Below are 16665 nucleotides of genomic sequence, written 5' to 3' on the forward strand. Positions count from 1 at the left end.
TTTTCCTGCAAGCCAGCAATGCAAAAAAAGTCAGAAACATAGTTTAAAAATGAAAGCGTGCTCTGTCTTCTTTTGAAGAGAATGGTAATCTTTTTGAGTACAACATAGATATTTGCCAACAAAAGGAGAGACACTGATTCTCGGTGAAGTATAAATCGATATTTTACAATTCCAATATAAGATTTATATATATGGTGCTGAAGCACCAGGGAGTAAACTACCATTCTCATACTTGTATATATAATGCCTGGAGGGCAGTATAATATACAGTATGTATTAGGAAATAGTTTTGGGGGACCCCATGTCAATATTGTGTATTGACGCTAATGGATACGTAGAGCCCACAGTGTTCTCATTCAACATTGTAACTTCTTTGACCTAGGATTTTATGATGTTGGAGAACCCGAGGATACAAAAGTACACACCACTGAAGCGGAAACCAAAGCCAATGGAAAGCGTCCATCACGGTCCATAGACCCCGATGTGAGTTCCTTCCTCTACCTTAAAACAAAATAGTGCCCGTTTGCAAATATGCTGCTGTCCTGTGTAAAAATACTTTGCTTCATGCTGTGGTTTAAACAGTGTGAGAACTTTAATAACATGGATGGCCCATCAGTAAGGCAATTCTTTGAATTCCATCTGCACCAATAGAGGGGTGCAGTTTAAAAAAAATACATTTCCAGCCACGTTGGTTGGAGTGAGCTGCTCAGGAACCAGGAAGGGCAAGAGTGATATTTCTAATTAAAGCTTGGGGGTCAGAACATTGTGTAGGCAGATTGAAGGTAATTGCTATCTTGTATCCCCTTGTGAGACACAAATAGTCATGCCTTCACTTCACACAAACTCACAGCACCTGTGGCTTCACCTGGCAATGCTTACGGTCAACCTACTCACGATTACAAATATAGTGAACTTGGATCATCGGGACTGGTGCCATGTTAGCAACTAGATTCAGGGGTTTCAGATATTGTCATATTATATGTGTCAGCTGTGCTGTTATAATATAAAAACTTACACGTTTCCATATCTGTTTCGCTCTTGGCAAGTGGAGTGGCACGGTGGCACAGTGGTTAGCTCTGCTGCCTCACACTGCCAGGGACCCAGGTTCGATTCCTGGCTTAAGTTACTGTCTGTGTGGAGTTTGCATATTCTCCTTGTGTCGGCATGGGTTACCTCCAGGTGCTCTGGTTTCCTCCCACAGTTCAAAGACATGCTGGTTAGATGCATTGCCCATGCTAAATTTTCCCTCAGTTTACCCAAACAGATGCCGGAGTGTGGCGACTAGGGGATTTTCACAGTAGCTTCATTGCAGTGTGAATGTAAGCCTATTTGTGACTAATAAATAAATACTAGTACGTAGGTAGTTAATTGATGAGTTACTGTCACTACATCTGCAGCAAAATTAGTTGCTAAACATGAAGTAATAATGATGAATTATGTCTTGAGACAGATTTTGTTTGAAATCATTCTGCATTTATTGTATTATTAGACAACTTAGTCAACAAAATTGAAAATATTCTAAATGAGCTATCCATTATGTGTGCTCAAGTTACATAATGGCCAACCTAGAATGATTGAATGTACGGTGCAGAAGAAGGCCATTCAAGTCTGCAATGACTCTCTGACAGAGTGTCTTACCCAGGCCCACCCCTGCAGTCTGTCCTCATGTATTTCCCATAACTAATCTATTGAACCTTCACATCTTGACACTAAAGGGCAATTTATCATGGACAGTCTACCTAACGTGCACATCTTGGGACTGTGAGAGGACACTAGAGGACTATGAGAACGTGCAAACTCCACATAGACAGTCACCCAAGACTGTAATTGAACCAGGTTCCTGGCACTGTGAGGCAGCAGTGCTAACCGCTGTGCCAGCATGTGAGCTGGTAAGTTACTAATGAATCTGTTCCTAACACCCTTTCAAGTGGTTCATTTCAGAGCGTAACATCTTCCGTATTTTCCAAAGTAACAAAGCCTGAACTGAGCCAGTTGAAAGCATAGGCACATACCTTTCATCGATGGACTTTGTTATCTCGTTCTGAATTCAAAAATAGTCACATATAATTAGCCCAAGGACCGAAGCCTCAAGCACTCACTTTCTGAGAGAGAGGCAGAGAAGTACAGGAATGTGCAGGGAACAAGGACACCACAGAAAATGGCCAGTGTGTATTGCAGCCAATGACTCAATGTAAATGTAAACAATTAGAGCTTTTTTTAATTAAATATTAAGCATTTAATAACAAGTGAACTTTATCTTCTAATTTTAAGTAAGATTTATTATCACTCGGAAGGTGGAGTAAGTATTAGTAGGGTTTATCAGCATTAGTAAGAAGTAATTGGAGTAATGTTTATTAATTGGAGTAATGTTTACTAGTATTGGTAAAGATTTATATATGGTAAAGTTCATTTCCAGTAGTGAGGTTTATTATCAGTGACAAGGTTATTAATCAATAAATAGGGGAATGGCAGGGCTGCTCTAACCTCTAGAGTGCACATCCTGTGTTATGTGGGAACTCTAGGGCAATTATTGTGTCCAGGACAACCATTTTTACAGGAAGTGTTGCCAATTACATCAGCTAAACCTGAAGTTTATGAAGTTGAGCAACAGATGGCTTCACTGTGTGCATTCAGGAGGTTGGGAGCTTTGTGGATAACTCATTTATAGATGTGATTGGCCCTCTGTTTAGGAGTATGTAGGGAAAGAGGGAATGGCTGACTACCAGAGAATCAAAAAGAAACAGGCAGGTCCCATATAAGCTGTTTGAGTGCATCCCACTCTCCAACCAGCATTCAGTTCCAAATACTGATGAGAATGATGGTTCATCTGGGGAGTGCAGCCAGGAGCCGAGTCCATGGCACCGTGGGTGGCTCAGTTATACAGGGGAATGCAAGGAAAGTGAGATGATAGTGATAATAATATAATGATAGTGATAATAATGACGTGATCATTAAGGGAATAGATCTGGGTGGCATGGTGACAGAGTGGTTAGAACTGCTGTCTCACAGTGCCAGGGACCTGGGTTTGATTCCCAGCATGGTTCACCGTCTATGCAGAGTTTGCATGATCTCCCCCTGTCTGCGTGGGTTTCCTCCAGGTTCTCCAGTTTCCTCCCACAATCCGAAAGATGTACAGGTTAGATGCATCGGCCATGCTAAATTCATCCTCGATGTACCTGAACAAGTGCCAGAATGTGGCAACTAGGGAATTCTCACAGTAACTTCATTGCAGTGTTAATATAAGCGTACTTGTGACTTGTAAATACATAAACTTTAGATGTTTCTGAAGGTACAGGTGTGAATCCAGGATGGTGTGTGTTCTCCTTGGTGCCAGGATCAAGGATTATTCTGAGCAGTTGCAGATCAGCCAGAGGAGGTAAACTGAACATCCAGTAGTTGTGATCCGCATTAGTACATGGGCAGAAAAAGGGATGCCGTTAAAATTTAGGAAGCTAGGTAGGAAATTAGCAAGGAGGAACTCAAAACTATTAACCTCCAGATTACTCCCAGTACCATGCACAGGTGAGTACAGAAGTAGATGGATAAAACACGTGAATGCATGACTGCAATGATAGTGCAGGAAAGAGGGCTTCACATTCTTGGAACATTGGAACTGTTCCTGAGGGAGCTGTGACAGGTACAGGCTGGGTAGGTTGCACCTAAATAGTGTCGGGACTGAGTTCTTTGTGGGGCAGTTTGTTAATGCTATTGAGCAGAGATGTGCGAACCAAGAAACAACATCAAAGAGGAATACCAAGGGTCACAGTACAATGGGACAGAGAAAAGGCACCAGAATAAGGAATAGCAAGTTATAGGTGAGGTCAGAGTAAGGAAGAAAGTAATAAAGCCTAAATTATGTATGTGAATGCATGGACTGTGGCAAATAAGTTACAGCTGTACACTGTCATGTGGAAATATGATATAATGACTATGAGAGATCTGGGGAAAAGAAGGGCAGGACTGGGTGCTAAAATATACCTGGTTTTCAGGAAAGGGAGGAAACAAAGAAAAGGAAGGAGGGTGTGTGGCATTGAATAAGGAGAGCATTGTTGTGCTAGAGAGAGAATATCACAGAGAAGTCAAGGACAGAACTTATTTGGTGAGAGCTAAGGAACAAGAAAGGTACAATTATATTGCTGAATGAAGTCTACAGATCGCCAACTAGGGACAAATAATGTCAGGGAACAAATTTGCAAGGAAGTGCAAAAATTGCAGATTAGTTATAATGGGGGATTTTAATAACATGAATATAGACTGCAATAGTAGTAGTATAAAGGGCAAAGAACAAGGAAAATTACAGCACTGGAACAGGCCCTTCGGCCCTCCAAGCCTGCACCAACCATGCTGCCCGACTTAACTAAAACCCCCTACCCTTCTGGGGACCATATCCCACCATTCCCATCATATTCATATATTTGTCAAGACGCCCCTTAAAGGTCACTACCATATCCACTTCCACTACTGCCCCCGGCAACGAGTTCCAGACACTCACTACTCTCCGTGTAAAAAATCTGCCTCATACATCTCCTTTAAACCTTGCCCCTTGCACCTTAAACCTGTGACCCCTAGTAATTGACCCTTCCATTCTGGGAAAGAGCTTCTGACTATCCACTCTATCCATGCCTCTCATAATCTTGTAGACTTCCAGCAGGTCTCATTCAACCTCCGTCGCTCCAGAGAGAACAAACCAAGTTTCTCCAACCTCTCCTCATAGCTAATGCCCTCCATATCCTGGTAAATCTTTTCTGTTCCCTCTCCAAAGCCTCCACATCCTTCTGGTAGTGTGGCAATGAGAATTGAACACTATATTCCAAGTGCGGCCTAACTAAGGTTTTATAAAGCTGCAACATGACTTGCCTATTTTTAAACTCAGTATCCCAGCTGATGAAGGCAAGCGTGCCGTATGCCTTCTTGACTATCTTCTTCACCTGCATTACCACTTTCAGTGACCTGTGTACCTGTATACCCAGATCCCTTTGCCTGTCAATACTGTTAAAGTTTCTGCCATATACTGTATATTTCCTACCTATATTAGATCTTCCAAAATGCATTACCTCACATTTGTCTGGATTAAACTCCACCTGCCATCTCTCTGCCCAAGTTTCCAACTGATCTATATACTGCTGTATCCTCTGATGGTCCTCATCACCATCTGCAAATCCACCAACCTTTGTGTCGTCCGCAAACTTACTAATCAAACCAGTTACATTTTCCTCCAAAACATTTATATATATTACAAACAGCAAAGGTCCCAGCACTGATCCCTGAGGAACACCACTTGTCCTCCATTCAGAAATGCACCCTTCCACTGCTACCCTTTGGTTTCTTTGACTAAGTCAGTTTTGTATCCACCTTTGCCAGCTTACCTCTGATCCCATGTGACTTCTCCTTTTGCACCAGTCTGCCATGAGGGACCTTGTCAAAGGCCTTACTAAAATCCATGTAGACAACATCACTACCCTCATCAATCATCCTCATCACTTCCTCGAAAAACTTGATCAAGTTCATGAGACGCGACCTTCCCTTCACAAAACCATGTTGCCTCTCACTGATACGTCCACTCATTTCCAAATGGGAATAAAATCTGTCTGGAAGAATCCTCTCCAATAATTTCCCTACCACTGATATAAGGCTCACCGGTCTGTAATTACCTGGATTATTCTTGCTACCCTTCTTAAACAAAGGAACAACATTCTCCAATCCTCTGGGACCTCCCCTGTAGCCAGTGAGGATACAAAGATTTCTCTCAAGGCCCCAGCAATTTCCTCCCTTGTGTCTCTCTGTATTCTGGGGTATATCCCATCAGGCCCTGAAGACTTGTCTACCTTAACGTTTCTCAAGAACCCCAATACTTCTTCCTTTTTGATCTCAACATGACTCAAACTATCTATATATCCTTTTCCAGATTCATCATCCACCAAGTCCTTCTCTTTGGTGAATACTGATGCAAAATACTCATTTAGTACCTCGCCCATTTCCTCTGGCTCCACACGTACATTCCCTCCCTTGTCCTTGAGTAGGCCAACCCTCTCCCTGACTACCCTCTTTCTTTTTATATATATATAAAAAGCCTTGGGATTTTCCTTAATCCTGCTGGCCAATGCTTTTTCATGACCCCTTTTAGCCCTTCTTACTCTTTGCTTAAGTTTCTTTCTACTTTCCTTGTATTCTAGGAATGAGGGGGACGATTTCATTATATGTTCATGAAAACCTTCTACAGCACTGTATTTTCAGTCCAATGAGAAAGGAGACACTATTAGACCTGGCTCTCAGGAATGAGGGGGATCAACAGGGAACAGTGACCATGGTAATCACAAGGGTTAGACTGGCGGTGAAAAAGGACAAAGACAATCCAGAGTAAGAATAATTAGCAGGGGAAAGTCAACTTCAGTAGATAGGAACAGTTCCGGGTTGCATAAATTGGAGTTAAATGTTGGCAGGAAAAATGACAACAGAACAATGGGCTTTCTCCAAAAAGCAAGAGTTCAAGCACAGTCAAGACATATTCACTCAAAAGGGAAGGTAGGGTAGATGAGATAAAAATTACGATGAAGGAGAAAAGAGGAGTGCTTATTATGACAAGTGTCTGGTAGAAAATCCAATTGAGAACCAGGTTGAGTAGGAACACTGGAACGTGGGAAGGCCATTCAACCCACTGACCTTGTTCTGCATATAATATAACCATGACTGATCAGACACATCAATGCCTTTTACACACTGTACCTCATACCCCCTTTACAGTATTGTTAATCAGAAATCTATCAATCTCTTCCTTAAAAATATTCTTTGTGTGGGATTTTCCGGCTGCAATCACTCTAAGACCAGAAAATCCCACCGAGGTCAACAGACCTTTGTATGGTCTATGATCCACCCACAATGATTCCCGTGGCGGGTGGGATGGGAAAATTCCAGTCATGATTGAGTTTTCATAGCCCTCTGGGGTAGAGAATTCTGAAGACTCTCTTCCCTTTGGATAAAGAAATTTCTCCTTGTCCCGGTTTTAAGTGACTTCCCCCTTATTTTGAAATCTTATTTTGAAATTGTGCTCCCCAACCAAGGGAAACACCTCACCTGTATCTACCCTGTCAGTTCTTTTAATTATTTTTTAGGTTTCAATGAGATCACTTCTCATTCTTCAAAACTTTTGAAAATACATTGGCCCAGTTTGCCCAATCTCTCATCGTAAAATAGTCTAGCCACTTTCAGGATAGAGAGTGGCCCTCTCTCGATAACAATAATATCCTTTCTGAGGGAACCAAAACTGCACTCAGTTCTCAGGCGCAATCTAACCAGGCTTCTACACAATTGAAGCAAGACCTCACAACACCTGTACTCAAATCCTCTGTCGATAAAGGCTAACGTTCCATTAGCATTCCTAATAGCTTGCTGCACCTGCTGGTTAGCTTTCAGTCACTTATGAACAAGAACCGTTGTACATCTACATTTTCCAATGTCTTACCTTTCAGGAAAAACACTGCTCATCTGTCCCTTTGACCAAAATTGATTACCTCACATTTTCCCACATTATATTCCATCTAGCACATTTTTACTCATTCACTAAGTCTGTTCAAATCCTCCAGTAGTCACATTATATCTTCAACACACATTTCCACTCTAATTTTGTATCATCCATGAATTTGAAATTATTACATTTGGTCCCCACAGTTAAATGATTGATATTTGTTATGGACAGCTAGGTTCCAAGTACTAATCCTTGCAGCACTCCCATGAGCCACAGCCTACTAATGGGAGAATGACCTGTTTATTCCTACTCTCTGTTTTCTGCCTGTTGGCCAATCTTGAATTCATCCTAGTATATTGCCATCTGAAAGTCCAAAGACACTATGTCCATCAACTCTCCTTTATCAATTTTGTTAGTAACATCCTCAAAAACTCTAACAAGTTTGCCAAACATGTTTTCCTATTGATAAACCCATGCTGACTATGCTCAATGAGATCATGATTATCCAAGTGTCCATTTATCACATCTTTTATAACAGATTCTAGCATTCTGTATCAAAAGGGAGGTGAACAATCATATAAAAGGAGCAAAGAGAGAGTATGAAAAAAGATCACAGTGTTCTCTCAGAATAAAAAAAGAAAAGTTTGTAAAGAGATGTGGGGCCAATTAGCCTCCAAAAAGGACATTTACTCAAGAAAATAGAGGGCATAGCTAAAGGATTACATGAACATTTTGCATTGTATTTACCATGGAAGAAGATGCTGTATAGGCCATGGTGAAAGAGGAGGTGTTTGAAACTGAAAAGGAGGGAATATTGGATAGGCTGTCTGTACCTAAGATTGATAAAACACCAGAGCCAGCTGAAATGCATCCAAGGATGCTAAAAGAAGTGGTAATGGAGATTGCAGAGATATTGCCTATTATTTTTCAGTCTTTTTTAGAGTCAGGGATGGTGCCAGAGGATTGGAGATTTGCAAATTTAGACTCCTATTCAAAATAGGGTGTAAAAATAAGCCTAGCAACTAAGACCATAAAGCTTCACTTCAATGGTGGGAAAATTCAAGAAACAGTCAGTTGTGACAAAATTAACAATTACAGGAACAAATGAGGGTTAATTCAGGAAAGCCAACATGGATTTGCCAAGAGAAATGATGGGGGGAGCTTTCCTATTCCACCCGCCATGGGAATCGTAATGAGAGGGGGATAGACCGTGCAAAGATGTGTTGACCTTGGGTGGGATTTTACAGATTTGGGGCGTGTACGGCTGGAAAATCCCACCCTATGTTTTAACTAACTTGCTGGAGTTTTTTTGAGGAGCAGCAAAGAGGATTGATAAGAGGTACTGCTGTTAATGTGGCCTGTACATGGGCTTCCAAAATGACAGTGCCACGCAACAGACTTGTGAGCAAAGTTAGAAGTCATGGAATAAAATGGATACTAACAATCTGGACATAGAATTGGCTAAGCAAAAGGAAACAGAGCAGTAGATAGTGGATCGTTTTTCAGCTAGAGATAAGTTTGTAGTCAAGTTCCCTTGGGGGCCAGTGTTGGGATCCTGGCTCTTTCTAATGTCTATTAGTGACCTAGACCTTGATGTACAGGGTGCAATTTCAAAATGTTCAGATGATATGAAACTTGGAAGCATTGTAAACTGTGTGGAAGATAGTGTGGAACTTTAAAAAGACATAGACAAGTTGGTGGAGGAAGCGGACAGGTGGCAGATACAGTTCAATACAGAGAAGTGTTAGATGATTCATTTTCGTTGGAAAAAACATGGAGAGACAGTGCAAAGTAAATAGTACAACTCTAAAGGGAATACAAGAGCAGAGGAACTTGAGTGTGTATGTGCATAAGTAATTGAAAGTGGCAGAGCAGGCTGAGAGAGTGATTAATAAAGCATACAGTATCCATGGCTGTTTTAATAATTGCAAGGAAGAGGACATGTTGAACTGGTATAAGACACTAGCTTGGCTTCAGCTGGAGTATTGCATACACACAGTAATGCACTTTGTGAAGGGAGTGGACACTTTGGAGAAAGTGCAGAAAAGATTCATGAACATGGTTCCAGGGATGAGGAATTTCAATTCGGTCAATAGATTGGAAAAGTTAGGACTGTTTTCCTCAGAGAAAAGAAGGCTGAGAGAAGATTTGATAGAGGTATTCTGGATCATGAAGGGTCTGGACAGAGTAGATAGGGAGTAACTACTCCCTCCACGAATGGATCAAGAATCAGAGGAGATAGATTTAAAGTAATTGATAAAAGCAGCAAAAGCAATACCAGAAAAAAACACTTCTTTGTGCAAAGAGTGTTTAGAGTTTGGAATACACTGTGAGTGTGGTGGAGGTAGGTTCAATTGGAGCATTTCAAAGTGAATTAGATTTTTATCTGAACAAAAAGAATGCAAAGGTTACAGCGAGGTGGGAGAATGGCCCTCAGTGACTTTCTTGCTCGGAGAGCCGATGCAGACACAATGGGTCTAATAACAACCTTATGAGCTGTTAACAATCCTTCTGTGAATTCTGCAAATCTTTTTTCAAGCAGCACTTTTAAAATAGTCATGACGGAAACTCGCATTGCACTAATAAACTCAAGGAAATAACTCCCACACCAGTCAGAGCGACCATCCTGCCTGTTTGTAAAGGTTAAGGTAAAATTCAATCGCTCACAATCATCCCTTCAATTCACAATTAGAGGGTTGTGTTAATAATAGTCTAGCATAAACTAATGAAAATGTGACCTATCACGCATCTGCAAGATAGAATCATCAATACAACTTCAAGGCCAGTTGATGATAATAAAGGCCTGTATCCTTGCTATTTGAAATGTTTATAGATAGGATGCAAGCATGAAAAGTTATTTTCCCCATCATTTTCTTTTCAATGTATCTTTGCTCAAAATCTTTAAAAACAAATGGAAGTTGAGCGACACTTTTCAGTAATAAAAGACAACATATTAACTCCAAAAGCAAATCTACTACAAAAACTCGGATTAATCACAGGGAGGGGAATGAGATTTGCCTTGTCTTGCAAACCGGGCAAAAGTTCATTGCTATCTGCTTTTACGTTCGTCCTGATTTTCAAAGGAAAGCTGGCGGTGTAAAACGGGCAGATGGGCTATTGTCCATTTTGTGTTGCGGTTCAAGTCATACGGCACCCCCGCAGTGTCTCTCAACCAGCCAATTGTAAAACTGCTCAGAATTCATGCCAAGTGAAAATAGACTTTTTATTTCCTGTCCCTTGGAGGTACTGATTTGTCAGGGTACAGCAAACACAGGAAAATCAGTCCATGCTCCCATTAGGACTCACCCCTTTGCCATCCATTAATTTGACAGGGAATTAGATGTGCTTCCTGCCTAAGTTTCCAATGTGTCGGGTGACCCAATCATTCCATTTGATTAGTTTGCAATAAGTGAATCGAACTTCTTATCTCCTTACAACTGACCAACTGTAAATCGGATGGGCACCATCTAATTTGAGCTACGTCAGTTTAGCCTGGCCATAAACACAATACATGAATCCTGCAGACTAAACCTACTGTTTTTCTAAGAAATTAAAATTACTATCTTCAAAGTCACCCGAGTTCTATGATGAGGCTTTAAAAACGATCATGGCTGGCTACACTCTTCATTTAATTCCGTGTGAACTGGTTGCAGACTGCTGCTTATTTCATCACTTTTTTTTTAGGTTCCCTCCTGCTACAAAGAACAACCCATAAATAAACCAATTTGAAGATTTCAGCTTAGTACTGAACTATCTGCCATGACTGATGTGAACCATCTTCTGAAGTGAGGCGAGACAAAATGGGCCTCCAACCCGATTACAATGAAAGGGTTCAGCGTTTGCTCGCAGGGCAAGTTATCCCAGCTTATTTCATGGGTTAGATCATGCCTCAATTAATGCAGAGGGTTTGGCTCAATTGCAGAGCGCAGGACATGCGGGAGGTACCTGCAGGGAATGACAACAGGAGCTAAATGTCAGAATATACCTCAGTCATTTTTTCTAAGATTTTCTACAAATCATCAATCTCTGTCAAATATCACAGTCACAAGGTCATATTTTACTTTATTTGATTTTAGTTTTCAAGGAAGGAATTATTCTTCTTTTCATATCTTTTAGCTGACTTTGTGAGAAAGTAATTTAGCTTAATCTCACACTTCTTCTGTAGCTCATCGGGTGAAAGGCACAGAGTAATGCATCACATTATTCAGGTCAGGAACTTCCTGAATCCAACCCATAGGAAGAGAAAGAGGACATTCAGCCTGCTCCACTATTCAATCACACAATGGCTCAACTGTATCTCAACTCCATTACCAATCCCTGGTTTATTCCAGTCTTAATCTTAAATGTTCAATTTTTTAAAACTTGCATGGCATGTGAACATTTCATAGATTCCCTACAATGCAGAAGAAGGTCATTCGGGCCATTGGGCCTGCATCAACTCTTCAACAGAGTATCATACAGGTCCTATCCCTATAACCGGGGCATCAAGGTGGCACAGTCATTAGCACTGCTGCCTCACAGTGCCAAGGACCTGGGTTCGATTCCTGGCATGGGTCACTGTCTGTGTGGAGTTTGCAAGTTCTCCCTGTGACTGCGTGGGTTTCCTCTGGTTTCCTCCCACTTTCTGAAAGACATGCTGGTTAAGTGCATTGACCTGAACAAGCACTGGAGTATGATGATTAAGGGAATTTCACAGTAACTTCATTTCAGTGTTAATGTAAGCTTTACTTTTGACTAATAAATAAACTTTACTTTGTTCCTACCCTGCCAATCCCCTGAACATATACATCCTAGGACACTGAAGGGCAATTTATCATGGCCAATCCATCTAACCTAATGGGCCAACATTTATTACCCTTCAGAGGACATTTAAGAGTTAACACTGCTGTGGGTCTGGAGTCCACCAAACCAGATGAGGGTGGCAGGCTTCCTTCCTGAAGAACTAGTAAACCAAAAAGGTTTTTACGATCATTAATGATAGTTTCATGGTCAGCATTAGACCTTCAATTCCAGATTTTTATTGAAATCAGATGTCACATTATACCATGGCAGGATTCAACTCCGGGTCACCAGAGCTTTATGCCTGATGGCTAGTCCATTGGCTATACCACTACGCCACCCCTTCCCCATTGTCCAAGCATCCACTGTCCTTTGAGGACAGCATTCCAGATTCTACTATTCTTTGTGTGGAAAAAATGCCTCCTAATTTCACTTCTGAATGTCCCAACTGTGTTTATAAGACTATGCCTCCACTGGAAGAAATAGTTTTGCTTTTAATCCTCGATCAAATCATATCATTTTGAAACACCTCAATTACAGCATCCTTCAGTACTCAAGGGAATACAAGCCAAGTTTGTGTAACCTGGCCTCATATTCCCTTCTGAGAATCTCAATCAAGGTAGTGATGGAAACTGCATAACTGACCTGTTCCTGAACTGGATGTCTGCTCACAATCTTCCCCTGGCTGGAACAGAAAAAAAAAATCATTCATTCCTGGCTTTAAGATTTTATCCCTCTTCCAGTTAAACCTCACTGTATGACAAACCAGTCCCATACATGGGACAGTGACCATTGACTAACAATAACAATGGAAAACTACTGGTGCCCTTGGAACCATAAGCTAAAATAAATTACTGCCTTGAAGGGAAGGAAGGACATTCTGAACTCTTTTCTTTGATCTATTGATTGGAAATATGCGCAGTGGCACAGTGGTTAGTACTACTGCCTCACAGTGCCAGGGACCCAGGTTCGATTCCCAGTTTCAATCTTTGCCTGTGTGAAAGAGTATACTATCCCAGTGTCTGTGTGGGTTTCCTCCGAGTGCTTTGGTTTCCTCCCACAGTTCGAAAGACATGTTGGTTAGGTGCATTGGTCATGCTAAATTCTCACTGAACAGGTGCTGGAGGGTGGTGGCTGGCATATTTTCACTGTAACTTTATTGCAGTGTTAATGGAAGCATACTTGTGACAGAAATAAAGTTTTTTTAAGAATAGTCAATGTGCCTAGGCTCCTATTTACAACGTGTGTTATAGGTCATTTGCATTTTGTTGCAGTGTACAAAGAATCTTTCAAAAGAACAGAGAGAGAAGTAACCAATTATTTTTCTGTCAGCTTTCTGAGCCGCAGAGAGACTTGTGCTCCTCCAATCTAAATAGAATCAATTATACCCGAGTTTATCTTCAATTGAATTCAGGATTTACTTATTTACAACAATTAGGCCTTGGACACAGCTCCACCTATACAACTGCGTGCTGCATTTTGTAGTTTGTCGAGTAAAAATGCATACGTATTATCAATAAGGCCCTGGGCCATTTACTGGTGACTGATAAGATCATTCGAATTGGGCTTTTTATTCTACCTCGCCGGATAGTCGCAATAAATATTTATCTCTGAGGTGACGAACCCCTGGACAGATCTGAACTGCTTACATTTTTAAAAAGTCCTCTTTGTTCTCTCTGTAACCCTGCAACACTAGAGAGACTTTAGCATGATCAACCACCACTTTGCAATTCTCCCCCCTCTGTCCAGTGGCCTCCTATGGAGGCATCTCCACCCTACAGACTGACACTCCTCCATCAGTAAGGAAGGGAAAGAAAGTCAGAGGCAAGCATGGGAAATAATTATTACTAAAATAATAATGGAACATCTGTTAAGGGAAAGTAAGGAAGGATTGAGCAATATTATCTATCACAAGTACACAACTCACTCAATGTCATATGTTCTACCATTATCAATCATGAACTTCCATGTTTTGGTCCATGCTTATACTTGATATGATATTGTAGTGGTTTGTCACTGCCTTCTGCAGTTTCTGGCTGACCAGCAAACCTTTCTGTTCTTATCACCTACCATTGAACTGTTACAGCACAGAAGAGGCCATTTGGCCCATCTTATCCATGCCATCCTGACCTACACTCAGCACAAAGCCCTGTACCTATTGCACTTAAAGATCGGGAATTTAGAGTCTCTACCTCCACCGTCAGTTCAGGCGGTGAATTCCAGACACCGACTACCCTATGCGTAAAAAAGTTCTTCCTCATGTCCATACTAAACCTTCTGTCACTTATCTTGAATCTATGTCCTCAGTTCAAAAATTCTCTGCCAAGGGAAACAATTTTATCCTATCCAGTTTATTTCTTACCCTCTTAATTTTGTATATCACAATCAAGTCAGCCCCCAGCCTTCTTTGTTCTAAGGGAAATAACACCAACCTATCCAATTGCTCCTCATTGCTATACTTTTTAGCCCTGGCAACATTCTTGTAAACCTCCTCTGCACTCTCCCCAAAGCAGTTATGTCCTTCCTGTAATATGGTGGCTAGAACTCCACACAATACTCCCATTGCTGCCTCACCAGTGTTTTATACGACTCCAACATCATAGATTGGTATGAACTCCCTGGCTCTGACATGATCCAAGCGCTTCTTCAAGGTCACTCTAGAGTCTACCTTTATATGACACTGGTCCTGTTTTCTCCATGACATGATGTGGAGATGCTGACGTTGGACTGGGGTAAGCACAGTTTACCTGAAGAAGGAGCAGCACTCCGAAAGCTTGTGCTAGCAAATAAACCTGTTGGACTTTAACCTGATGTTGTGAGACTTCTTTCTGTTCTCCATGACAACAAAGGGACCCAACTAGGACCATCATCAAAGTTTGTCTTAAGAACCAGATCACACGTTGAAAAATTTCTGTCCTTGCAAAATCATGATTTCTCTTGTTGGGATTCTGCCCTCCCAGCCATGTTTGGAAACAGTCGGCTTAAACTGGTATAAAGCCATCATCCCATAAACAGCTCTGCTGGGGCAACACTTGTTGAACACAGTGTGGTCCTATAATTGTACAAAAATCATACCCTCTTTGGTCTCCATAGTTGCCACCGATTTCTTCCTACCTTTTTGATAGTTTGAAGTGCCTGTTCCGCCAATCCATTTGATGATGAGTGCTAAGTTGCAGTTCCAGCATGTTGGATACCGCTGGAGAGCACAAAGTTATGGAAATCACCAGTAGTAAATCGTGCCATTATTGGAAACCAGGACTTCTCGCATCCCACATACACTGACCCTTTGCTGTAATTTCTTGACATAGCCTAGGAAGTTGTGGAATGTGTGCAGTGCAATTCCAGTCACTGGGAGGGTGTGTCTACCATAATAAAAAACATGCGAAGTCTACGTGTACACACACCCATGACCTGCAAGGCCACTCCCATGTGTGTAGGGAGACTCAGGACAGGAGGTTTTGATTTTCCTGGCACAGGTCACATTGGCATTTCAGACTTGGTGAAGCAGAGTCAAGATCGGGTCTCCCAATATAACTTCTAGTCAGCACCTTCATTACTGATGCTCCTTCATTATTGGTACTATTAACAATCGTTTTGTTAATATTGGATGATGTCCTGGGTACAAAACAATTACTTGGTACCCCCAAAATAATGAATCCATCCTCAATATTAAGTTCATCTTTCTTACTGAAATAGGGTTTCATTTCTTTGGAGGGTCGTCCTTGGAATCGCCTGTGAAGGATCTTGTGCTTAATTTTAGATAGGATTGGATCTCTTTGGCTCCCAGCTTTAATCAGCCTTGCTGACACTGGCAAAGTTGCCAAAAATTCAGGGTCATTAGAAAGCTTTAGATTGGCTAGGAGGGAGTTGAAGAGTGAGTTAAGAAGAGCTAAAAGAGGACATGAGAAGACTTTGGCTGATAGGATTAAGGAGAATCCTAAGGCGTTCTATAGGTATGTTAAGAACAGAAGGTTGGTTAGGGCAAGATTAGGGCCAGTTACAGACAGCAGAGGGAAGTTGTGTGTGGAACCGGAAGAGATTGGAGAGGCATTGAACCAATATTTCTCTTCGGTGTTCACGCAGGGGGACATGAATGTAGCTGAGGAGAACACTGGGTTGCAGGGGTGTAGACTAGACAGTATTGCAGTTGATAAGGGGGATGTGCTGGATATTCTTGAGGGTTTGAAAATAGATAAGTCCCCTGGTCCGGATGGGATTTACCCTAGGATTCTCTGGGAGGCAAGAGAGGTGATTGCAGAGCCTCTGGCTCTGATCTTCAGGTCGTCGTTGGTCTCAGGTATAGTACCGGAAGATTGGAGGATAGCGAATGTTGTCCCATTGTTTAAGAAGGGGAACAGAGACTTCCCCGGGAATTATAAACCAGTGAGTCTTACTTCTGTTGTGGGCAAGGTTTTAGAAAAAAT

At 41.5% G+C, this 16665-nt stretch overlaps 1 protein-coding gene across 2 annotated transcripts in view; it reads left to right on the forward strand.

Annotated features, from left to right (window-relative positions):
- tnmd (tenomodulin) overlaps nt 1–16665 on the forward strand; it is a 152232-nt gene that overhangs the window by 116630 nt on the left and 18937 nt on the right. For both annotated transcript variants that reach the window (XM_080188248.1, XM_080188249.1), the window contains one exon: nt 383–483. In XM_080188248.1, the coding sequence (XP_080044374.1) occupies nt 383–483 (101 nt within the window). The remainder of the gene's footprint in view (nt 1–382; nt 484–16665) is intronic.

This window comes from Carcharhinus amblyrhynchos, chromosome 4 (assembly GCF_965287045.1).
Source record: "Carcharhinus amblyrhynchos chromosome 4, sCarAmb.v2.hapA, whole genome shotgun sequence".
Taxonomy (NCBI): Eukaryota; Metazoa; Chordata; class Chondrichthyes; order Carcharhiniformes; family Carcharhinidae; genus Carcharhinus; species Carcharhinus amblyrhynchos.